This window comes from Lampris incognitus, chromosome 9 (genome assembly GCF_029633865.1).
Source record: "Lampris incognitus isolate fLamInc1 chromosome 9, fLamInc1.hap2, whole genome shotgun sequence".
Classification (NCBI taxonomy): Eukaryota; Metazoa; Chordata; class Actinopteri; order Lampriformes; family Lampridae; genus Lampris; species Lampris incognitus.
Window position 1 is genome coordinate 1,605,144 of NC_079219.1, and position 26,544 is coordinate 1,631,687.

Below are 26,544 nucleotides of genomic sequence, written 5' to 3' on the forward strand. Positions count from 1 at the left end.
GCGCATTAGCGCCACCAACTGGACTCGCGAAGGCACCAGAATGTCTGTTAACTCGCCAAAACTCATGTCTTCTCCGTTAAGCCGGTCATTTCACAGGTTCCTGAGAGGGCCTAAAAGGACACGTAAAAGTGATTTCTGCTCAGAGAGGGAAAAAAAATACGTTTCATAAATAATTTCCGTCAATCAAATCAAATAATTCTCACACTTGGTTGTTGCTTTAATTATTCTCATAACTAAATATTTAGAGATTTTTTTTTAATTTACACCACAGACCTCCAGTTTCTTGCCGCCCCATGCATGCTGGGAATTGGGTTGAGCAGTTATAGATGATGGATGAATGAATGGCTGATGGGTGAACGGTAGATGGATGGATGGCTGGCTGATGGGTGAACGGTAGATGGATGGATGGATGGCACAGAAAACGGATGGATCAATGATATAAATAATGGATGGATGGGTCGACTGATGAACGGGAATAATGGATGGATAGATGATTGCAGGGTATTAAGGGTGGATAAATGGATTTTATATCATTACACTTTTAATACACTGATTGACTCAAAAGCTCATAATAAAGCTTTCGGATGAGGCCGGATGACGTAGTCCTGCATGAAAACTCATGTTAAAGTTTCAGAGAACAGCAGGACCCCGACATAACCGCCAAGAGAATGAAAATCAAAACACTACCTCCTATTGTAACAGACATAATAAACTGCTGGCTCTGATTTAAGGCTTTTTAAACGCATTAAGAAGAGTGGACTGAGTGAATGGAGTCCAAGAACATTGGGGGGCACTGTTTTTATAGACAGATATGGCCAAAAACCAAACCAAAACAAGACAACATGACATGGGTTTAAGGAAGAACAAACCAGTACCACTAGAACACACTTCTTCACTACAGACATCACAAATAATTTTGGAATATATTGCTGTACCCAATGCATTATTTTAGGCACTATAACTCTTGTATCATAATATACATCATAGTTAATGTAACTGATTCTTCTTTTCAACTGTAATCACCAACATCTCTTAACATTTCCCTGTCAATCAACGGCAGCCATAAGCACAGGACCTTTAGGACAGCGCTGATATCCTCTGCACTGTTGTAGGGTTGATGGAGTAGCTTGTCTTCCAAACTGAACCTTATCACTTCTTAAAAAAACAAAAAAAACAAACAAAAAAAACAGCTGCACGGGCAGCCACGTAAGTACCAAAAGAAGAGATTCCAATATCACCATGGATCAACTCAGATTTGGGTGGAAAAAGCCACAACCTTCAGGTGAGGGGGTGAAGAAAAGTATGAACAGAGAGTAAGTAACTATCTTGCAATAAATAATCAGTCAGAAAGAGGTGAAAACCACAATAAAATAAGCTGGATTGCTAGACAGAAAAAAAATTGAAAGAGACCTACAAACCAACAGCAACAATGTTTTGGTTCAAAGTCGTGACTTCCCGTTGCCACCTAAAAATGATCTGTTAAGAACACAGGTTAGTTTCTGGGTACCCTCATGCAGAAGTCCAGTGAATGAGCACTTCTCACTTCAGAAATAATCTCTATTTGCATTGGCAGGAGTGAAGCGGCGGTTGTGGCATCATTTCAGAGCAAGGTTGTCATCCATAAGTACGAGCACGCGGCCTTTTGTGCTAGCAACTGGAATCCGTAAATCGTCCCTCTTAATTTACGATTTACCAGCCTCGCTGTTAGGCTTTACCACAGTTGTCAGCGAAAGAGATAATTACCTGGAATTCCATGAAGTCTATCTCAGGGTCACGTGCTGATTCGTGTGATTGAGGACTGCTGTTTGTTAAAAGAATTTTCTGGAAACTCCCACTTCCAGACCTCAACCCTTAAAAGTCTCACCCCCAGACTCCCTCTCATTTGTCTCTTTTCCATCTTTTCTTTTCACTCCCATGGTGAAACAGAGAGACCTAGGGAGTTAGGAAGGCTGAGAGCCCAGCAGTCTCTCGATGGCAGCGTTGATATCTCCTCCTGTGGCGATCAGTGCCTGTAGATTGGCCTCCTGGTTGATGAAGCCCATGGCGTTGAGCTGGTCCATTTGCTGCTGGAACCGAACCTCTGGGGTCTGAGACTGTGAGTGTAAGGGACCAGAAGCAACGTCAGATACTTAGCATTAACATGGCTAAGTGTGTTAAGAAATGTTAGTCGGACAGAAGGATCCCTTGACATTTTGAATTTTAGCCATGATATCAATTAGTGTTGCCAAATTTTCTCACACCTTGTTTATTTGCTATTGGAGCACCAAGGTGACTGGCGAAGTAGCGGCAGTATACCTTTTTCATCTAAATTTTACACCATGCGCATATCAAATCTCCTGGACAAAGGCTGGAATTTTAACTTAGTATGAAATGGCTTGTTAGCAATGTTGCCATTTCGCATCGTAAATAATGAGTGTTGGCAAAAGTTGGCTTTTGCCCAACATTTCTTATTGGTTGTTAATGAAATATCTGAAAGAAAAATGCTTCATAAGCAGTTACCCAAACCTCAGATGCTGAGAGGGTATTTGGGTTTTTGTAAGAAGGTATAGTACAAGATAGATGAAACATACCAATGCCCCTCCACCTGCAAACAACTGTAACATCTGCTGCAAGAGCTGCTGCTGCTGCTGGGAGGGGCTGGAGGAAGAAGCAGGGTTAGATCCTGGTGCTGAGGTAGGGAGGTTCTCTGGAGGTACACTGCCCCCCATGGTGGGCGGAATAACTGGAAGGCCTCCAGGAGTCAAGCTAGACCAAGAGCAGACAATTGTTAGTAGAAATAAAACACAAGCTACAAAAATCTGCAGACTTTCCTCCAAATCCCTTCATAGCTTTACTGAATTGTGTAATTTTCAAACACCTGCTGACCGTGTCTTTTCCATTACCAATACTTGGCAATTTCAGCTACAGTGGACATTTATGAAATCAGGAGTTAAAAAAAGGGGGGGGGGATTCCCATTGATTTAACAGAACTTTTGGGTGTGTATCATTTTTCCAGGAATCACTGTAGGAATCCTGATTAGAACAATTAAGACAGTTAATTCTAGTTTATGTATTCAAATCTGAAATCCGCAACTTTTGTCCCTTAAAAATCATTGTATTAATCTGGACCATGGAGTCGAGTTCTATAATACTAATCAGCATCCTTACCACGGCTGGAGACACTCGCCAGTCTCCATACACCGCTGCTGAACTGTTTTGACTGGGTAGCACAAACACTAGTGCAGCTGTACACACGTCGGAAACAACTCCAGCAGGAAATAAGAGAGTGAAATGCGACACCAATGTTGTCATGCTTCTGTTGGACTGACAATCCATACTACTGTAGGGCAGTAATATGATACATTTTGATGAAGTTTGTAATACATTAGACTTCCTGTGTTAGTTTTGGCTGAAAGGATTCCATTTTTACAAGGGTGGAAACTGTTTACTGGTGAGCTGACAGCACATGAGGGACAACGGCTGCTACACCTTGTTTGTAGTCTGATTTGATGAACTGCAACAGGTGTATTTCTCTCTGCCCTCTACATCCAACTATACTGGTACAAATGGCGTTGCATCTGAGCCGTTCCCTGTCTCTAACGGAGTAAAGCAAGGCTGTGTCCTTGTCCCAACCCTGTTCAGCCTTATGTTCTCAGCCATGCTGTCAGATGCCTTTAGAGAGGGGGACGCTGGCATTGTTGTCAATTACCGTTTTGATGGCTCTCTCTTCAACCCTCAGCGGCTTAAAGCAAAAACCTTAGTTAAAACAGCAACCATCAATGATCTTCTGTTTGCCGATGACTGCGCCCTCAGCGCTACATCTGAAGCCAACATGCAACATAGTATCAGTAAGTTCTCAGAGGCTTGCAACAACTTCAGCCTCACCATCAACATAAACAAGACTGAAGTACTTTGTCAGCCAGCTCCAGGCAAGCCATAGAATGTACCCAACATCACCATAAATGGGCATCGATTAAATGCGGCAGACAAATTCACTTACCTGGGCAGTTCTCTCTCCAGATATGTCACCACTGATGAAGAGATGACTGCACGACTTGCTAAAGCAAGTACTGCTTTTAGCAGACTCCACAAGAATGTGTGGAACAAGAGAGGCATCACCCAGGAGACAAAAATTAAAGTGTATCGGGCCATAGCTCTCACCACACTGCTTTACGGCTGCGGAACACTTTCACACCACATGCCTCAGAAAACTTCTTGGCATAAAGTGGGATGACAAGATCCCTGACACAGAGGTCCTCACTCGCTCAAGACTGCCGAGTATACACACCATCCTCATGCAATCACAGCTCCGCTGGGTGGGCCACGTAGTTTGCATGCCAGACCACCGGCTCCCAAAGAAACTGTTATATAGTGAACTCAAGCAAGGCAAACGCTCCCATGGTGGTCAAAACAAGCGTTTCAAAGACACCTTGAAGGTTTCGTTAAAGGCCTTCACCATCAACTACAATACATGGGAATAGAAAGCTCTGAACAGAGGAGAGTGGTGTGCAGCTGTCCAAAATGGTGCAAACACATACGAGGCTGCGAGGATTGCTGCAGCAGAGAGCTGCAGGCAGGCCAAGAAAGACCGTGCCAGCAACCCTCCAGCTACTCCCACTATCCCATGCCCACACTGCCAAAGAACATTCAGGGCGCAGATTGGACTAACCAGCCATCTTCGCACCCACAGAATTCGGCCCCTACAGTATGACTAGATGGTCCTCGTCGCTGCAACGGACGAACAACAACATATTGGTACAGTGTTCACCTGTGATATTGGTTGTCTGTCCAGAATCACCACATCATCATACATCGTCATCACATTTCAAGTAGATAAATGGTGAGAAAAGCACAGATTGCAGCATTCAGATGGGACAGTAGGAAGGTGAACATGGTAGCTTGTTTTCCATACCCTTGCATGAGTCCTGGTGCCTCAGTCAGCAGGGTCTGCAGGCCCTGGTGAATCTGTATGAGCGCCTGCATGGCTCTGGGGTTGGTCAGTACAGACAAGGCTTCAGGATTCTGCATCTACTCGGACAAATAAAACACACGTCAAATCAAAACTCCACATGTGTTCAAGAGAACGCAATTTCTGACCTATGTAAAGTACATTTGTGTAGACAACTTTACTTTGACTTTCCAAAAACACAGACCTTAATTTTTCACAATACTTATTCCCCTACTTCACTTTTTTCCTTCTTCTGTAATTCTGTTTAATTCAATTAAATGTATAATTGCTTATTACTGTTTTATCTTTTTGTTTTGTAAAGCACAATACAGACCATTTAACTGTTATAAAATATAATTATTGTCATGAACAGAAGTAATAACAACCACTTGATTCTTTTATCGTTGTATGAGTCATTAATGTAGCAAGTCACCCCATCAAGGACAAACTCATTTAAAATTCACTGATACTGCGGACGATGTGGCACCATTGGGCTCAGATCAAAATCAAAAGCCTAACCTGCTGCATGAAGTGTGGAAGCTGAGTCCTCATCTGTTCCTGTAACTGAGCGTTACCCACAAAGAGGGGGTTGTTTAACAACACCTGTGAGGAGGGGATTAAGGAACATGTGATCTAAATCCTCACCCTTCCCATATTCCCTCCACAGTACCAAGGAGCACTCAGCCCTTTACCACAACCCTCAAATGACGCTCCATTTTGTGCAGACCTGAGAGGCCACATCTGGATTCTGTGCCATCGACTGTGTGACGCTGCGCATGTACGGTGCTGACAGCATGTTCTGCAACAGCTGTGGATTGTCTGTAAGCCGCTGCATCACACTCTGCATCCTGGGGCTAGTGAACATACCTGAGCAGGACAGAATGAGGTATGAAACATCAGCCAAATTAAAAACAATAACGTTGTTTTGGGGTATGTTTTGGTATCTAAGACATCTGTTCCTGTTTTCTGCTCACCACTCACGTTGTTAATTGGTAGATTTCTTTTTCACATCCATCCATCCTGTACTTCATACTGGATATGTAGCTTCTGCTAGTCAGTGGAGATGGTAGGATAATTCTCATTCAGTTAAAAAAAAAAAAAAAAAAAAACACCCTCCACGGTTCATCCAAGGCCAACATAATGTGATCCACCATGCTGAATTCATTTGGTTATTTAAAATGTTAAAAGTCGTTTTATTGCTAAATCCCTGGGAGTTTGCTGGACCTATGTTCTTGGCTGTGTGTGTCAGCTGTGGGTGAACAGTGAAGTGCTCATCCAACTGTCCCGTGTTGGCTTTCATTGAACTGTAAGTGACTAGTCACTTATACCTAACAGCACCGCCATACTCACTCACACCCTGGTTACTAGGGATGGGTATCGTCAGGATTTTATCGATACTACTACTCTAATCGGTACTGCTTATCGGTTCGGTACTTTATCGATACTCTTATCGGTTCTTTTTGATTATTATGCAAGAAAAAAAGACACTTAATTAAGAACAGAATCGACATTGCTTTATTATTCTATTATATAACTTTATATAAATATAAACAAATATTATTTACTCAGCAGCAACAGCAGCAGCAATGTTTTAAATGCGTCTGAATTATAGACTTTATAATCAACATTCAACAACAACAAATAAGATAAAAAAATAAAAGTAGATAAAGATAAAGAAAAAAATATATTAAAAATAAATTTTTACAGCAAAAGGCTAACGGAAGTTCAAACAAACAAGAACCTAGAACATTATCCTAACAGTTCTTCTGCAGAAAAATCAACATATCTGCCTTCTCCGGCAGGAGTCGTGATCTCTCCTGACTTATAGTGTCCCCGGCTATTAGCCTAGCTAACTCCGTATCTATGGCTTATATATTTGTAGCTAAACAATTAGCTAAGCAATTATATTTTATTTATTGGCCTATTCGTAATAATTCGTTATTAGCCTAGTTAACTCCGTATCTATGGCTCATACGGCTTACCTGCAGTGGATGTGGATGGAACACTACGAGCAAAGCAGTGGAAAACGCCGCATTTCTGCAGATTAATACCATGTTTCGACAAAAGATGTTTCGACAGATTGCTTGTATTGCCTCCCTTACTGGCAAATGATTTGTTGCACTTGTGGCAACGAGCGTTGTTGTCATCGACTTTTGAAAAATATACCCAAACTTTTGAGCGTTTAGTTCTCTCCTCCATGATGAGCCCTTGAGCAGAGCTGTGTGTGCGTGTGTGAGCGAGTGTGTGGAGCACAGCACAGCCCCGCCCCTCGCGCTGTAAGAGAGAGAGACAGAGAGATGGAGAAAACGGCGAACAAGATTATGTTCGCGACGTTTAAATTCCTCGAAAAACACAATTGCCACAATATAAATCTCACTCCATGATTTCTCGAGTACCTACCGACTACCGATAGCAGAACCGAAAACGTCGGATCTTAAAAATGCTCCGGTTTTTACTAATTTAGAACCGGTTCCTGTTTAGAACCGGGTTTCGGGGGGCATCCCTACTGGTTACATCCCATATTGACTACTATAATTCTATCCTCTTTGGTCTTCCCCTCAAGTGTCTTCATAAACTTCAATTGGTCCAGAATTCAGCTGCCCTCCCTCAGAACTCAGAACTTAAGAACTCCCTCCATAGATCACATCACTCCTGTTCTTCAGCAACTCCATTGGCTCCCTGTTAAATACCGTATTGACTGCAAGATCCTGCTCCTCACCTTTAAGGCCCTTGATATCCTAGCTCCTTCATATCTTTCTGAACTCCTTCATATCCACACGCCCTCCTGCACTTTCAGATCCTCTTCTGCTCTCCAACTCACTACACCAAGGGTGGCTAACCATGTGCCATGGAGAGCCATGTGTATGCAGGTTTTCATTCCAACCCGACTCCACACCGGGTGATTTCACTGATTAGCAACCCTTCTAACAAAGAGGAAGAATGTATCAGTGAAACCACCCGGTGTGGAGTCGGGTTGAAATGAAAACCTGCATACACATGGCTCTCCATGGCACATGGCTAGCCACCGCTGCACTACATCATCGGCCTGCTTGACTACCATGGGGTCTAGAGTCTTCAGTCATGCTGCCCCCCCACCTATGGAACCCTCCCCCACAAGACATTCACAACATTGACTCTCTTTCAACCTTCAGATCCCATCTCAAAACACACCTTTTCAAACCGGCATATTCAGTCTGATCCACGCTTCACTGAGTTTTGTGCAGATGATGATTTTATACTTATCTGTTGTGTTAACTTTTATTGTCTATCCTGCTTTGTTTTGATTTTATGCTGCCTGGTACAGTGCTGCTTGTTTTTTACTGTGTTCTGTAAGGTGTCCTTGAGTGCTCTGAAAGGTGCCCACAAATAAAATAAAATGTATTATTATTATTACTAGTAGGAGCTGTATGTCCAGTACGATGTTCAGGATGGATGAAAGGGAAATTAAATCTATCAATCAACAACATTAGTTGTGAGTAGAAAATAGGAGCAGACTTCACACATTATGAACTATCCCTTCAATAACTAATCAATGAATAAATCCACAAGTGATATTGATTTACTCATCCTTAAACTATGGAGGCTCAAAACATGAAGAAACAGAGTAACTATTTCTATGCTGTTAATTCTCTACCTGTACCATTGCCTTGGTTCAGGACACCGATTCCCACAGGGTTGGAGGTGTTGGGGATGATGCTCCTTGTTGATGATGTTGAGGTGCCTGTCCCTCGATTTCCTGACACCGATGTTGCAGGAGGTCCCCAAGGGTTTGGTAGAGGCTCTCTATTCTCTGTTCTGGATGGCTGAGCTCTAGAGCTGTCTGTGTTACTCCCCAATGCAGAGAAGGGGTTGCTTCCAAACTAACAGATTGAAATAGTGTACAAGAAAAGAAATGCACAAGAACAGTCTCTGTCAAAATGTGTTTGTAGTCTAAATATCACTTGCCTTAGGAACAACACCAGAAAACAACACAAACACCACCAGCAGACAGTTACTGCCCACCTGTTCCCTTGCGGCGCTAAACATGGGCTCCTGGATGTCTGTGTACATCCTCCGGAGAGCGTTGTAACCTCCCGGGATGCTTTCTAAGTTACTAAGTGCCCGATCCTGGTTACGCATCATCTCTTGCATCATGGCCGGGTTTCTCGTCAACTCCATGGTCTGTTGAGCAAGAGGACAACAAGAAAAGCAATGACGGAGGTGGCAGCTATAGAATGATAATAATCTTTGTGTGATTAAAGCCAAGGTTACACAGTGCTTTACAGAAACATAAAAGGAAGAATAACCTACCAACCAATGAAAAAGAAATAAAATTTCACTGAACTATTCAAATGTCATAACAACAATTGAGAATAGAATAAAAACTACGAGTAACTTATGAAAAATGGAAATAGGGAAAGTAAAAAAAGTAAAGTGACATTCTTAAAAAAGCTTGTTCACATAAGAAGTCTTAAGGGAGTGACTTCAATGATGAAACTGATTCTATCAGTCTGACTTCTTCTTGCAAAGAGTTTCAGAGCCAAAGTGGCCCTAAAAACACAAGGCTTAATCACCTTTCATCTTCAGCTCAGATTCTGGAACAGCCAGCAGTGTCTTGCCTTGAAAACCTGAAGTTTTTGGCTCTTATACACAGTTTGTTAAAAGATCTAACACAAAGCTGGGGGCCGGAGCCTTCAATACATTAAAGGTTAACAGAAAAATCGTGAAATCAAATCTGCCAGCTGTGGAGAGGGTTTGAAGTGTCCGCAGCAACATAAAGAGCACACAAACATTACTTCTATTTCCAATGATGTTTTAACTCTTATGTTCACTTTATTACCGTGTGCAAAGGACACAGTTATAAAATCCAAATTAAGTCAACAACCCTGTTACACATCTTATCAGACAAGTCCATATGAGGGCCCATGACAAGAACAGAGGTAAGAGAGGGCTTCTTGCTGGAGGGTGATAAAAGAATGAATGGTTAGAAGATCAAGTTCAGCACTACTTCCTCTGATGGAAGAGATGCCATATTTAGTACTGAATGGTGTTGGTAGAGAGGCACCGATTGCAATTTTCTTGGCTGATTCCAATTTTTTAAAAGTCTGATCTGCTGACTCCAATTTTGGCTAATTCTGATTTTTTTTCCCCTAAGAACTATAATTTACAGCAAACAGAAACAGTTTTTATAACTTTTCTTTAATGCAAATTTCAATTGTACGTTCACAATAAAACATTGACTGTTAAATAACTTTTACATTCTCTCCAAAACTGCATCAAGTGACAGGACCTTCTCTCACTCCCACTCAAACTGTGCTCCCGGTTACTGGACAGAGCTATTTTGTACAAATAAAGTTTAACTGCAAGTGAATTTCAGTATATCTCACTTTATCTAACATGCTTTACTTCCCCCAAAGTAAGCGACGGTTTTCGACAACATATTTTAGCATGTCTGTGTGTCTGTGACGTTACTCTCTACGCCGCAGTATGCAATGATGTGACACATCGTACGGCACATGTGTGTACATTTGACCAGCACAGAATCGAATATATTCCAGACTGACCGGCCAGTCACCGGTCATGGCCAATCAAGCTGAAGATCAGCTGATTCCAGCCATTGGCCAATTAATCAGTGCATCTCATCTCTAGCTGTTGCATTTCCTTTAATGTACTGTTTCAGGATGGTTCGTTTTTTGTTTGTTTGTTGTTTTACAACCTTAGCAACAGACTGACATTAAGTGGACAGTCACTGACATAACTTTACTTTTTCGTTTGTTCAAAGGGTCTGTCTAGTTGGACCTGAGACTAAATATAACTTTCTAGCTGAATTTAGTAAATAAGTAGATAAAAAATAAACAACACATGCAGTACACCCTCAATAGGTAAGACCTTATAAGTAATATAAGATGATAGAAATGAAATGTAAACAGTAATGAAGTAAATAAAAGTCCATAGGGATAGGAGTGAGATCTGGTAGAAGAAGAGGACAGGGATGTGATTTAAAGAAAAGACGATGGGGAAGACTACAGGGAATAGAGGGGCCTCTGGTTCATAGATCTCCCAGTTATGTCGATCAACACCTCCAGTACAACCCACCTGTCTCATCAGCTCGGGATTGTTCAGCACATGGGAGATCTCGGGATTGCGCTCCATGAGCTGCTGCATCTGGGGGTTTGCCACAAACATCTGTCTCATCAGGTCCGTGTTGGACAACATATTCTGGACCAGCGGGCTCTCCATAATTTGAGACAGCATCTCCGGGTCGGACATCAACTGTCTCTGCATCTGCTGCTGCATTTCCATGAGGCCGGATGAGCCAACGCTCAGGCCCGACACGGCAGGCAGGTTGCCAAGCCCCCCTGCCAGGTAGGGACACAGAGGAAGGTTAATCAGTGGCAGGGCTGAGACAGCTAACCTGCGGGCTGCACGGAGGATTAGAAACTGGCCTGTTTTAGGATTTTGGTATGATATCTACTTTCTCTTACAGAGTAAAAGATTAGTATGCTGAATATCTTGAATGGGGTTTTTTTTCTAAGATGAAAAAAGCAGCTCAAAACATGGTGAGCAACCCAAGCGCAAGAGAAGGATCTGTTAACGTAGTATGTTTGAGTCAGTTAAACCACTGCTAGACAATAGAGGCGGGACGATTTACATAGCTCACGGTTCGATACGTCTCACGATTCAGGGCTCCCGGTTTCCACTCAGTACAATACAGTGGATGCCTTGGTAAGCAAGAGACAAAACACCATTGCAGTTCTCTATTTTTCATTTATTTTAGGAATTAGGCCCAACATGTTGGCATTATCAAGGCAGGTAATGCAAGTACAAAAGTTCTAACAACATTTTGTGCTATCTTTTCTTGTTGTACAACACAATTGCTTTACTTTAAAACTTTAAACTTTAAAAACTACTACAACGACCAAGGTGGTCATTTTGACCATTTCAGATTTGCAAAGTTTAATAACTCTGTGAGAAGAAAGATACAGACCTGCCGCTCCCTGAATGCTCCTAAAATTGCATATATTTGCATTCAAATGAGTTTTAGCTCAATTGCACAAAAAAGTTATGATAAGATCTACCTAACAGGACCATGAGCGGTCAAAATGACTGCATTTCAGTTGCGTGTCATTGTGTGTGTCATGTCACTATTTATGACGTGTGTTGTTCATGTCATTTCCTTTGCAAAGTTTAGTTCTTTTATTACATGTCACGTTTTATAGGCCTTTTTACATTTGTTAGATTAGCAATATGTGTTTTCCATTTTGTTTCTCAGGTAATATTTCCAACATGTCTGGTTACAGCCACCGTTTCAGACACACCATGACTACCACCGAGGCGCTGCAGTATTTACAGGCGTTGGACAGCCGCCATTTTAAATTGTTTGAAAAATAGTATTGTAATGATCATGGATGTGTAGAGTCACTAGCCCGTTGGATAACAGGTTGGACCCTTTAGTTAACTGCTTAACCCAGTCCCCCGTGGTGCGGAAGACCCGGGTTCACGTCCCGTCTGCGGCAGTTCCCGGCTGCGGCAGTTTCCGGCTGCCCCCGGAATTTGCTAGTGTTAAAATGTTCATTTTGGTGTCAGTCGTTCACTAACAGACATACGGACATATGTAATGCATTGATATCTTAACTGGGTATTTAGAATATAGACTTTAAAAACCGGCAGTCATTTTGACTACCCATGGTCATTTTAGGTAGGAGTGAAATCCCGGTCGTTCTAGTGTTAATAGCACATGATCTCGTGAAATGGGGAGTGTCTCAAACCGTGAAGGTCGTATCAAACGATTCAGAATCCGATCCAGTATCATCCCACCCCTACTAGACAAATGTGAAATTTTCTGTGTCCGTGTGCCTTATAATTGGTTGCATTATACTTGTAGGATGATGGTAACTAAAGCAGCATATAGCAGCATATGTATTGGGCATGGCACTAATACTACCAGGGTTAAGGGTTTGATTTCTAACTGGGGCCACCCATATTCTAATAAGATGTAGCTGTTTCATTGAGACACATTTTATATCCGAGAACAAGAAAAGGCAAGAGCAGCTACAGAAATCCACTCATTCATTCATTTTCATGTTTCTTACTCAGCACGGATTCACTTCCCAATTTCAATCAGAATTATGCTTGGTTAACTTCCATCCATCCATTTTCCGAACCGCTTATCCTGCTCTCAGGATCACGGGGATACTGGAGCCTATCCCAGCAGTCATCGGGTGGCAGGCGGGGAGACAACCTGGACAGGCTGCCAGACTGTCACACAGGGCCGTAACACACACACCCACACACATTCATACCTAGGGACAATTTAATATGGACGAGTCACCTGACCTACATGTCTTTGGATTGTGGGAGGAAACCGGAGTCCCCGGAAGAAACCCACACAGACACGGGGAGAACATGCAAACTCCACACAAGACGACCCGGGACGACCCCCAAGGTTGGACTACCCCGGGGCTCGAACCCAGGACCTTCTTACTGTGAGGCGACAGCGCTAACCACTGCGCCACCGTGCCGCCCCCTTGGTTAACTTGACTTGTTAAATTTTACATAAATCTATGTATTACTGGTACAAATCTTTGAGAACAACATATTGGATTACCAAGAAGAAAAGTCCTATGTATCATTCAATTGTAAGGCAGTTAAATTTAAGATATAATTTCATACGCAATGTGTTCACAGGCTGTGCCGGAATTTGCCGTGTGCCTTCTCCTGTGCTGGCTGCTGCTATTGGGTTTGTACTGCTGCTGTTGGCTTGAGGTGATACAGAGCTGGAATTTGATGTCTGAGATGTGCCACCTCCTGTGGATCTAAACACACAACATGACCTTCAAAATTGCAACAGCAGTGGCTATTCACCAGAAGAAAAACAAAGTTATTTATACAGCTGAACTGTTGAAAAGAGAATTACAAAGTTCGGTAAAATTAAGACACTAAAACAAGGTTAGAGGTTAAACGGGGAAAAGAGTGAGCTATAAACTGAAATCTATTTGTGTAATGTTGTAAAATGAACAACATCTCACTTTGGAGCAGTCTTGATGACAAGATGAACAGTGAAACCATCTTTGATGCCATGCTGATTCAGAGTATCTCCATCCTTCAGTATCTTTCCAGCAAATATAAGCACCAACTGCTCCTGCTTGGCCTTGAACCTCTTGGATATCGCTTGTTTAAACTGATCGTGTGACACAACATAAATAGATTGGTGATGCAGGTTGTAGCATTGTGTGATAAAAAAGCTAGTAAATGGTTGATCAGAAACATCGCAGCTTGCCACCAGTTACCGAATAACGTTTGTTAATGACAGATCTCAAAACCCTGTGCTGTGAAAAGATAAACTCAATCTCCCACCCATCCAATGCCGGCAAACAGGTTGTCGTTATGTTATCACTATCGTTTTTAACCACTTCAATTCAATGACACCCTCAACCTAAAGTTTGCATCAACCACAACAGATATATCAAGTACCATTCATTAGATAACCAGTTTGTCTGTCACAATGCCCCAGAGTTGGCTCTAATATCAACATAATGCAAGCTACACTTTACCAATTTAACATGAGTTAACTATCTAACATCATCCCACTGCTGACAGTCCAACACTAACAGCCTACAATCCATGCCTTGCAGCTGCATTCTATAATTCCAACAGAGAAGCGTTCTAAAAGCCACCGAGTCCCAGTCCACAGCCCTCACTCCACTGAAGTCCATGAAAGAGAAAAAAATAATGTTCATCAAAAGAAAATTGTATCTGTACCCTGGGAACGAAATGTCGGCTTACTGTTATATTGTGGCACTGCTACCAATAATCATCAAAAGGAAACTATTCCATTTTAACCTTTTGTTATCCTCAAGAGACCATTTCCTAACCTCAGTGCTGGCTACCTGGATGGACATTTGGTTAACATCTAGTGTTTCGTTCGGAATTTTATTCAGAAATAAGCAGGTGATCATTCACTTTGAGTCTTTTTCATTTCTTTTTTCTCATAAGTTTTTTTTTCATGTTTTAAGTTCTGAGGCAACACGATGGCTTAGTGGCTGGCACTATCGCCTCAGAGCAAAAGGATACTGAGTTTGAGTCCATCTGTGTGGAGTCTGCATGTTCTCCTTGTGTTTGCAGCGGTGTCCTCTGGGTACTCTCGTTTTCTCCTTCAGTCCAAAAGACATGCACCTAAACTTGGAAGTCACCAAACTGCTCATGGGTGTAAACAGTGTGCGAGCGGGCCCCGTGATAGTCTGGTGACCTGTCCAGAGTGCCCCCTGTCTTTCAACCAACGCTCCTAGCATAAACTCTAGCCCTGGACCCTGAATTAGATCAAGAGAGTAGGGATAATGGACGGCTTGCCATACAATTATATGTCGCCTGAAATGAAGAAAACTATGTTCCCAAACGAGCAGTATTTCTAGTTAGCCGGTGAAAATAGATTCCTTTACTAAAACCACATTTTCGATCAGTAATTATTCGATGATTGTACTTAATGTAACTGGGCTATTTTCACACAGAACTGACTTCCAGCCGGGCGTACCTATTCGAACAGCAACTGTGGTCGGTGCGCAACTAAACTAGCCACATGTGGAGCAGTCTACCATAGCCTTCACTGGAGTACGAACCACAGATTGGGACCTGACGGAACGCAAGAGTGCCCTCCGAATGCCGCGAAGACGTCGGCGCCAGGCAACGGACACCCGGGACAAACCAACCTGCCCGTCGGCTTGGACAGAGACGAACTCGACAGCTCGCGTTAGCCGTTAGCCGTTAGCGTGGTTCGCTCCACCGCCCGCCGCTCCTCGTCTGCGGACAATAACAACACAGAACCCGTTACCTGGACGACAGAGCAGTCTCCGGAAATTGCAATCTCTTCTTTGTCTTTCGGAGTTTTGACGGTGACGACGATCATCGCACTGCCCTGAGAGTCATTTCCCCCCGTGTTGGGTTCAACGGCTCGCTTCGCGCCCCTGTCCTCCGCCATCGTTCCAGCCAGAACCAACGACACCGGAAACCGTTACTGTGTTACCGCGAATCCCGGCAGCGACACCTAGTGTCCTGGAGGCGACGGCTGCTGCTGCATTGACCAGACGGACCAGCAAGTCAGCTTGATTTAAATGTCCGAACATGCGTCAAATAATCTGACGCTTGTTCGGACATTTGTTCGCCGAGTTTGATGTGTGGATTTGTTGATCACTTCAGATTATTGGCAATGGCTTGTATGTTATATCCTGCTTATTTACATATTCGAAATAAATCATCATTCATAATCGTTTTAAACCTTGTTTTAAAACCTCATGTAAACAATACGAAGTGTTTATGAACAACCGCAAAGCCGACAACCATCATGATGCTTTTGTTGTGGCAACGGCCGGACCGGAACCAACAGAGGCGGTCCAGAGGCAGCGGTCCAGAGGCAGCGCCGCAGCGGCCTCTTTAGCCGCCGGCACGGCGGATTGGTTAACAACAAAGTTAAACGAGGGAAAACCCAACAATAAAGTGTGTTGTGTATGCTGCGTTGTTCGCCTTGCTTGTGGGATGTATGTCTAACCTATGTGTGTTGGCCAGCAGTGTGTGTCTAGGCTACGTGTACGTATTAACTCTACGTGGTGTGGTGTGGTGTGCAAATGACGTGTCCAATGAATGAAATGTACGGCCAGACAAATGTGTCCGTGATCCAAGAGAGAAGAGCGAGGCCTTTAGCGGTCCAAAACCAAAAGCTGGAGATCCAAGAGAGAAGAGCGAGGCCTTTAGCGGTCCAAAACCAGAAGCTGGAGCTCCAAGAGAGAAGAGCGAGGCCTTTAGCGGTCCAAACCCGATAGCTGGAGATCCAAGAGAGAAGAGCGAGGCCTTTAGCGGTCCAAAACCAAAAGCTGGAGATCCAAGAGAGAACAGCGAGGCCTTTAGCGGTCCAAAACCAGAAGCTGGAGATCCAAGAGAGAAGAGCGAGGCCTTTAGCGGTCCAACCCCGAAAGCTGGAGATCCAAGAGAGAAGAGCGAGGCCTTTAGCGGTCCAAAACCAAAAGCTGGAGATCCAAGAGAGAACAGCGAGGCCTTTAGCGGTCCAAAACCAGAAGCTGGAGATCCAAGAGAGAAGAGCGAGGCCTTTAGCGGTCCAACCCCGAAAGCTGGAGATCCAAGAGAGAAGAGTGAGGCCTTTAGCGGTCCAAAACCGAAAGCACACATCCAATGAATAACAGTGTAGATGCATATGTAGCCCTTGGTTCTGCAGGCCGGCTCCCTAGCCCTGTATTTGTGCCTCCTCCTCCCTGGCTCCCTCTGCGTTGTGTTATTTGATTGGTGTGGTTGGAGTCAGGAGAAAACGGACAGAAGTCCGCGCTCTTTGCTCCCGAGCAGTGCAGACTTTATTTTCTCTTGGCTGTCTTTCGTCACCTTTAACATAACAAAAACGTTGTCCCTAATTTCAACTTATTTTTAAATTAACAGTAGGCCTGGTGCCACACAGAACGAGCATATTGACATATTCAGTCGATCCATGAGACGAGGACCTCTTAAAACCAGAACCTGGTAGCAAACATGCAGAAGTGACTAGTTCAACCCAACAGCTGAGTCCCACTTTGACATTTCCACTCTTATCGTAGTGATGAAAAGCTGATTACCACTTTCATATAGAAGTTGCTATTGTTCTGGTTTGTCTGGTACTGCCAAAGTCGTACCTGCCTCTTTTTGTTTGCTTTGCTGTTGCGTTCAAGAGAGGTGTTACTTTATTGAAACAATGCAATAAAGAAATCTAATCTGATCTGACCTTTTTCTTTTTGTTCCCCTGTGCCTTACTCACAGGATCTACGTACTCACCTAAACTAAGACTTGGTGGTACGCAAACACACTTAGCTGACCTGAATTAATGGGAAGGAAAAAAGTCAATACCACACATGTGCTATCGTCAGTCCACACCTAAAACGTTAGATAAATCACACAATATAAGTGATGGCTCTGCTGTAGTCCTGACTGCTGCAGTGTGTGAGCTGCGAGTTCTTCAGGCTACCAGGTAGGGGGGCACATGTAGGCATGTAGGCATGCTATGGACAGGACGTAAAGGAACGGGAAACATTTTTGCATATCAAACAAGTTGCGATGTTTAAATTGTTGAAATGAAGCATAATGCTCATCCGATGACCTTGCTTCTTTCCCTTAGATTACTGATATATAGCCGCCATGGGTTCCAAATATCTGCTTTTCCACAGCGCATTGCTGCTTTTCACGTAAGTATGACAAAAAAGGTTATACCAGAAACCTTTCCTCAGACTTTTCCAATAAACTGTTTCAACGCTTCATGTCCATTCCTCTGAGAATCTTTTCCAACTCACATGAATGCTGCTCAGGGTTTTGTGCCACGGAAAGGACCTTTTCTTCAATGACAATGGAAAACTTCAATTGTCTGAGTCCTACAACACTGCATGGATGGCAGGTGTCCAGGACTTCTGCACCTTGTCCCTGATCACCATTCCTGGTACCCATGACAGCCTGGCCCTGTATGGAGGCCCCGTGGCTGAACGCCAAGTCTGGGGCCTCAGAGATCAGCTTAGGGCCGGCATACGTTTCCTGGATCTCAAAGTCTTCGCGCTGTGGGACACGCTCTACGTAATGCACGGAGTGATGTACGAACGCAGCACTCTTAGAGAGGTCCTGGACACGGTCCGAGAGTTCCTGTCTGAGTTCAGGACTGAGGCGGTTCTCATCCAAGTGAAACCAGAGTCTTTTGATAAAGATAGCATCAATCAAATGGTGCAGAGTCTGATTAGCAATGACCAACGTGTTTGGGTGAGCTCTGGCATGCCCAATATGGGTCAGATCAGGGGGAAAATTGTATTTGTGCAGAAAAACACCTTCACACTCGGTATTCCACTCATGGACACAGGCAGTAATGGTAATAACAAGGTTACCAATATCCAAGCTCAGGACAGCGCCATTATCCAATACTTGAATCAAGCCACCGAGGCGTGTGGAGGCGACAATATGCCTCTGACGTTCTCCAGCGGCACCGGCTTCGGCACATTCTGGGGTATATTTCTAACCCCAAAACGGGTGGCTGAGAAGGTGGACCCCTGGCTTAACCATTATATACGGCAGTTTTATCCAAACCATCCCAGACCATGCTTTGGTGTCATTGCCATGGACTTCCCTGGCATCGATCTCATTCAAACTGTTGCCAATTTAAATCGGTGGTAAATGTCCTCTGGTAAAGGTCTTCTGTCACCTATTTGTAAGGCAGTGGGTTTGAATGAGATGCAAGACTATGCACTATGTCTTTTTCCTTTTTTCCCCTCTCGACTTTTCACTTTAAGCTGACTTATTATCCAAAAGTGTCTTAAAGGTGATGCAAAATTAGTGCTGACATTCTCTACAGTAACATGCTGAAATATGACAAAAATGTTTTAAAAATAAAAGCCTCAGATCCTCTCACTTTACACTGTAAACTGTGGAATAAAGTTGTGTGGATTAAAATACTTACCTAGAAAGTTCCTGTACGGATTTTTTCCTTACACACAGTCACATTTATGTGCACGGTATAATAAAACCAGTTGCGATGGGATGAAGTGTGCATTATCCATATACATTTAACAAGAAAGCTGACATATTTAAGAATGTCTTTCTGGCAAAATGCCATTTTGGTGATTTCTTGGTAACTCGGTCATGTGTTGCTTGTTGATGCCATCATGCCTGCACTATGTTGAATTTGCGAGAAATACACAAGTATTTGATAAGGGAAAGATAAGGATAACGATAAGATAAGGGAAAGTTGGCCTTTGCTGCCCATGTAAGCGTTCGTTTTCATTTCCTGCAGCTGGTCTGGACAACTTACAGGCGAAAGTAAAAGAGAAATAAATGTCTCCTGGCATTGCTGTGACGGTGAGAGAGAACCCTTCTAATCCGCAGGCGAAGGGTTTGGATGTCATACGGCTTCCAGACAGTTCCAGGACACACAGGGTTGGCCAGAGAGGAGGGAGAGAGCAGTAATGGTCACACAGACGCTGAGACAGGAGAGCGGGGGGGGGGGGGTGGTCACCGAGCCAATCAGAAGCCAAAAGGAAAGGACGACGGTTCCTCACGGTAACCGCTGTCCAGCCCAGCATGTGGCAGTTATACGCGAGGAAGTTCAATGCCCGGTGTCAAACGCTGAAAGGTGGAGGGGAAGGAAGAAGAAGCGGCGGGATTAACTGACAAGAATACAAACGATACATGGTGCATATATGTCATCAGACCAATCAACTCTACACAACCTTACACCTTTACATTCGATGGTCATAACAGAAGTAAGCAAATAAAGAAACTGCCTGAACTGTAGTATCAACAATAATAATGACGATAATGCCGAACGAAAATGAAACACGTTTGCCGGGGCGTAAATTTACAGTGTACCGTTAAGGTCAAAGTTGTTAGCCCCCAAGGCACTAGTCATTCATTCATTTACCTTTATTTAACCAGGTTAGTCCCATTGAGATTAAAATCTCTTTTGCAAGAGAGAGCTGGCCAAGAAGGGCAGCAGTGCACCAGTTCCAGCACACACTCACATGAAGACAACAGGACAGCTCAAAGTGCAAAACAGCATAAAAATGAAGGGAAAAGATACAAACCTGTTATCAGTTGAAACATTTACAATTTCCAGTAGACTCAGATTCCATAGGCTTAACCATACCTTTAAATTAGGATAGAGTAACCAAGTCCTGGAGTTTAAGTCTGTTCTGCAGGCTATTCCAGGCAGATGGTGCAGGAAACATCAAGGCCTTCCTGCCCAGCTCAGTCCCAACTTTAGGAACAGTCATTTGCAAGGTGTCCTGAGACCGTCACCCATAAGTGCCATGTTTTATGGCCAGAATGATAGATAAATAACAGGGGAGGGCACCCAGAATGGCCTTATAGATAAAAACATACCAGTCACTAGGTCACCGTGTTGATAGAGCAGGCCAGTGGACTTTGGAGTAAAGGACCCAGTGATGAGTGAGGGCTCTACAGTTAGTAACAAACCGTAACGCTCCATGATACACAGTGTCTAACATATGGACACAATAATGCTCCGTGATACACTGTGTCTAACATATGGACACAATAATGCTCCGTGATACACAGTGTCTAACATATGGACACAATAATGCTCCATGATACACTGTGTCTAACATATGGACACAATAATGCTCCGTGATACACAGTGTCTAACATATGGACACAATAACGCTCCATGATACACAGTGTCTAACATATGGACACAATAACGCTCCGTGATACACAGTGTCTAACATATGGACACAATAATGCTCCATGATACACAGTGTCTAACATATGGACACAATAATGCTCCGTGATACACAGTGTCTAACATATGGACACAATAATGCTCCGTGATACACAGTGTCTAACATATGGACACAATAACGCTCCGTGAGACACAGTGTCTAACATATGGACACAATAATGCTCCATGATATACAGTGTCTAACATATGGACACAATAATGCTCCGTGAGACACAGTGTCTAACATATGGACACAATAATGCTCCGTGAGACACAGTGTCTAACATATGGACACAATAATGCTCCATGATACACAGTGTCTAACATATGGACACAATAATGCTCCGTGATACACAGTGTCTAACATATGGACACAATAATGCTCCGTGAGACACAGTGTCTAACATATGGACACAATAATGCTCCATGATACACAGTGTCTAACATATGGACACAATAATGCTCCGTGAGACACAGTGTCTAACATATGGACACAATAATGCTCCATGATACACTGTGTCTAACATATGGACACAATAATGCTCCATGATACACTGTGTCTAACATATGGACACAATAATGCTCCATGATACACTGTGTCTAACATATGGACACAATAATGCTCCATGATACACAGTGTCTAACATATGGACACAATAATGCTCCGTGATACACTGTGTCTAACATATGGACACAATAATGCTCCATGATACACTGTGTCTAACATATGGACACAATAATGCTCCGTGATACACAGTGTCTAACATATGGACACAATAATGCTCCGTGATACACAGTGTCTAACATATGGACACAATAACGCTCCATGATACACAGTGTCTAACATATGGACACAATAACGCTCCGTGATACACAGTGTCTAACATATGGACACAATAATGCTCCGTGAGACACAGTGTCTAACATATGGACACAATAATGCTCCGTGATACACAGTGTCTAACATATGGACACAATAATGCTCCATGATACACAGTGTCTAACATATGGACACAATAATGCTCCATGATACACAGTGTCTAACATATGGACACAATAATGCTCCGTGATACACAGTGTCTAACATATGGACACAATAATGCTCCGTGATACACAGTGTCTAACATATGGACACAATAACGCTCCGTGAGACACAGTGTCTAACATATGGACACAATAATGCTCCATGATATACAGTGTCTAACATATGGACACAATAATGCTCCGTGAGACACAGTGTCTAACATATGGACACAATAATGCTCCGTGAGACACAGTGTCTAACATATGGACACAATAATGCTCCATGATACACAGTGTCTAACATATGGACACAATAATGCTCCGTGAGACACAGTGTTTAACATATGGACACAATAATGCTCCGTGATACACAGTGTCTAACATATGGACACAATAATGCTCCGTGATACACAGTGTCTAACATATGGACACAATAATGCTCCGTGATACACAGTGTCTAACATATGGACACAATAATGCTCCGTGATACACAGTGTCTAACATATGGACACAATAATGCTCCGTGAGACACAGTGTCTAACATATGGACACAATAATGCTCCGTGATACACAGTGTCTAACATATGGACACAATAATGCTCCGTGATACACAGTGTCTAACATATGGACACAATAATGCTCCGTGATACACAGTGTCTAACATATGGACACAATAATGCTCCGTGATACACAGTGTCTAACATATGGACACAATAATGCTCCGTGATACACAGTGTCTAACATATGGACACAATAATGCTCCGTGATACACAGTGTCTAACATATGGACACAATAATGCTCCGTGAGACACAGTGTCTAACATATGGACACAATAATGCTCCGTGAGACACAGTGTTTAACATATGGACACAATAATGCTCCGTGAGACACAGTGTCTAACATATGGACACAATAATGCTCCGTGATGCAAAGTGTCTAACATATGGACACAATAATGCTCCGTGATACACAGTGTCTAACATATGGACACAATAATGCTCCGTGATACACAGTGTCTAACATATGGACACAATAATGCTCCGTGAGACACAGTGTCTAACATGGACACAATAATGCTCCGTGAGACACAGTGTCTAATATATGGACACAATAATGCTCCATGATATACAGTGTCTAACATATGGACACAATAATGCTCCGTGAGACACAGTGTCTAACATATGGACACAATAATGCTCCGTGATGCAAAGTGTCTAACATATGGACACAATAATGCTCCGTGATACACAGTGTCTAACATATGGACACAATAATGCTCCGTGATACACAGTGTCTAACATATGGACACAATAATGCTCCGTGATACACAGTGTCTAACATGGACACAATAATGCTCCGTGATACACAGTGTCTAACATATGGAGACAATAATGCTCCGTGATACACAGTGTCTAACATATGGACACAATAATGCTCCGTGAGACACAGTGTTTAACATATGGACACAATAATGCTCCGTGAGACACAGTGTCTAATATATGGACACAATAATGCTCCGTGAGACACAGTGTCTAACATATGGACACAATAATGCTCCGTGAGACACAGTGTCTAACATATGGACACAATAATGCTCCGTGATACACAGTGTCTAACATATGGACACAATAATGCTCCGTGAGACACAGTGTCTAACATGGACACAATAATGCTCCATGATACACAGTGTCTAACATATGGACACAATAATGCTCCGTGAGACACAGTGTCTAACATGGACACAATAATGCTCCATGATACACAGTGGCTAACATATGGACACAATAATGCTCCGTGATACACAGTGTCTAACATATGGACACAATAATGCTCCGTGAGACACAGTGTCTAACATATGGACACAATAATGCTCCGTGATACACAGTGTCTAACATATGGAGACAATAATGCTCCGTGATACACAGTGTCTAACATATGGACACAATAATGCTCCGTGAGACACAGTGTCTAACATATGGACACAATAATGCTCCGTGAGACACAGTGTCTAACATATGGACACAATAATGCTCCGTGATACACAGTGTCTAACATATGGACACAATAATGCTCCGTGAGACACAGTGTCTAACATATGGACACAATAATGCTCCGTGAGACACAGTGTCTAACATATGGACACAATAATGCTCCGTGAGACACAGTGTCTAATATATGGACACAATAATCCAAGCGTTTCACCGTGTCTAGAACAGCTGTGCGTTGCATCATCGCAAAGCACAAGGAGACAAATTCTGTTAGAAACAAACCTGGGCCTGGTCCAAAGTGCAAGATTTCAAAAACTTTGCAGAGGAAACTAGTCAGAGATGTCAACAACAATCCCCAGATCTCTGCCAAGATGACTGTTGCTGAACCGGCCTCTTCTGGACTTGATATTTCAAGGAAGACTGTTGTGAGGGCTCATGGGCTTCGAGGTCATCGTCCAACACATCAGAGCCAGACTGAAGTTTGCCCGTGAACATTTGAAGCATGGGCATGAGTGTTGGAAGTTTGTCCTTTGGTCTGACGAGACTAAACTTGAGCTGTTTGGGCTCATGGATGTTGCTTTGGTTTGGTGAAGGAAGGGAGAGGCCTTCAACCCTAAAAACACAGTTGCCCCAGTTAAACTTGGTGGTGGGAGCATAATGCTGTGGGGCTGTTTTGCTGCTTCAGGCACAGGGAACCTTGTTGGGGTGCACGGGATCATGAAGAAAGAAGATTATGTTGACATTTTGAAGGATAATATAAAGAAATCTGCTGCCAGTCTAGCTTTAGGTCACTGCTGGGTCTTCCAGCAAGACAATGACCCGAAGCATACATCCAAGTTGGTCCAAAACTTTTTGAAGGACACCAAAATCAAGGTCCTGGAGTGGCCCTCTCAGAGCCCAGATCTCAATCCTATTGAGAATCTGTGGCGGGAGCTCAAGGTTCATGTCCATGCTGGAAAACCAGGCCATGTGGATGAGCTGGAACAGTTTGCCATGGAAGAATGGGCTGAGATCCCTCAAGAGACATGAGCCAGCCTAGTTAGGAACCACCATAAGAGGGTGTTGTCAGTTGTGAGTCAGAAAGGTTACACTATTGACTATTAATGGTCAGAGGGCTAATCATTTTGGCCCTGTCATGTTAGTTTTTTCTTGTTTCAGTTCAGCACATCAGTAAAATATCTTAATCAAGCTCAGTGGAGATTTTCTCTTTGTTCTTCTGGAAGCAGTTAAACTATAAATACTTCTGGTTGTGGTCGTTTCCATGGAAAAGTTCAGGGCTTTGTTTGATTTCATAAAGGGGGCTGATCATTTTGACCTTAACTGTACATTAAGTGAAACTTTTATAATGTAAGCAAGTGTTATATGTTTTGACTATTTCCCGTTTGTGCTTCTGGAAATGGTGGAGATATATTTCTCAATTTATGTAATTAAAGCAGCAGCGATTTTTTTATTTATAAATGTACTTTTATGGATGTGAAGTTTTACAAAGAAAATAACATTTATTAACTAAAACTTATTGTTACTTTCACTTTGTGTCATTCAAGAGAAAAATGATCAGAGACTTTAGACATAATAAAAGCATTTGGATCCTTCCAAAGTTTTCTGGAAGAGGTGCAGTCCCAAAATAAATGTGTGAGTGTCTCACTTCGAGTTGGGAGGACGTTCTAAGCGAATGTAAGGGTGACGTCATTAAGTATATTTACATCAATTTACCATATTTTACAGAAAGATGCGTAAAGATGAATGAATACGTGTCCTCAAGAAATACATTTCTGCACTGAATAATCAGACATATCGATTGCAGCCCGTCGTCAGTGTCACGGTCGTTACTGGCCTTCTACTGACGTTTCGGTTTTTCCGTTTTCATTTCGGCATATGGCAGGTTAGGCCGCCGCTGCTGCGTCTAAAACGGCAGCCTACGCCCGTCTCCACTAGAGGGAGCTGCAGCACCATCAGCGCTCCCTTCCCGCGTGACCCGAAAACGTTACAATTTTGTACATTTAAAATGGTGACGGCGAGAATAAACAAACGTGTGATACACAACTGTCGTTCAGCAGACACGCATGCGCACAGCCGACATCCCGCGAGGACCTCTTCGGTGGTTTTAGTTTAGGACGCCGACTCCCCATCCGTTTTTCGCCTGGTTTTTTTTTAATGATGATTATTTCTTTCCATTCATTAATAGCAGTTTTTAAAAGGCGTTGCTCTTTTGGCGCTTCCTCTGAAAGGCGTGTGCAGGTGTTGCTTGTTGAGGGCAAACCAGCTCCCGGTGCGGAAGCGCATTACTGGGCGGACGCGTCGCCCTTGGCAACTGGAGCGCTGATTCTCCTTTTCTGCGGATGCTCTTGATAGTCCAAGGGAGTAAATCGTCAAATTAAAAGGG

The 26,544-nt window shown here is 43.1% G+C and overlaps 2 protein-coding genes across 4 annotated transcripts; one reads left to right on the top strand and one right to left on the bottom strand.

Moving 5' to 3' along the window:
• Positions 1-25: 25 nt before the first annotated feature.
• Positions 26-15,881, bottom strand: ubqln4 (ubiquilin 4). Of its 3 annotated transcripts, XR_008810714.1 has the most exons (12): positions 15,735-15,881; positions 13,936-14,087; positions 13,580-13,722; positions 11,003-11,265; positions 8,930-9,088; positions 8,562-8,787; positions 5,655-5,794; positions 5,447-5,530; positions 4,892-5,007; positions 2,571-2,745; positions 1,744-2,093; positions 26-110 (listed from the first exon to the last, which is right to left on the bottom strand). XR_008810714.1 is itself a non-coding variant. In XM_056285897.1 (11 exons), exons 1-11 carry the CDS (start codon positions 15,879-15,881, stop codon positions 1,941-1,943), a joined length of 1,752 nt encoding a protein of 583 aa, XP_056141872.1. In that variant the 3' UTR covers positions 218-1,940. The 3 variants fall into 3 exon arrangements, 2 of the variants coding, with proteins under 2 accessions (XP_056141872.1, XP_056141871.1); XM_056285897.1 differs by lacking the exon at positions 26-110 and having other exon boundaries at positions 218-2,093; positions 8,568-8,787; XM_056285896.1 differs by lacking the exon at positions 26-110 and having other exon boundaries at positions 218-2,093.
• Positions 15,882-18,073: 2,192 nt separating this feature from the next.
• On the top strand, positions 18,074-19,087 carry LOC130117812 (1-phosphatidylinositol phosphodiesterase-like). The gene is made up of 2 exons (XM_056286049.1): positions 18,074-18,120; positions 18,241-19,087. Exons 1-2 carry the CDS (start codon positions 18,074-18,076, stop codon positions 19,085-19,087), a joined length of 894 nt encoding a protein of 297 aa, XP_056142024.1.
• The last annotated feature ends 7,457 nt before the right edge of the window (positions 19,088-26,544 follow it).

What these genes read in the sequence shown, in the direction of transcription:
- ubqln4 (XM_056285896.1), bottom strand. Translation starts at nt 15,881, where the DNA reads ATGGCGGAGGACAGGGGCGCGAAGCGAGCCGTTGAACCCAACACGGGG. An exon ending in GAGACTGCTCTGTCGTCCAG is followed by an intron (nt 14,088 to 15,734) that starts GTAACGGGTTCT and finishes TCACACGATCAG; the next exon opens with TTTAAACAAGCGATATCCAA. An exon ending in ACAGCCTGTGAACACATTGC is followed by an intron (nt 11,266 to 13,579) that starts GTATGAAATTAT and finishes CCTACCTGGCAG; the next exon opens with GGGGGCTTGGCAACCTGCCT.
- LOC130117812 (XM_056286049.1), top strand. Translation starts at nt 18,074, where the DNA reads ATGGGTTCCAAATATCTGCTTTTCCACAGCGCATTGCTGCTTTTCAC. An exon ending in AGCGCATTGCTGCTTTTCAC is followed by an intron (nt 18,121 to 18,240) that starts GTAAGTATGACA and finishes AATGCTGCTCAG; the next exon opens with GGTTTTGTGCCACGGAAAGG.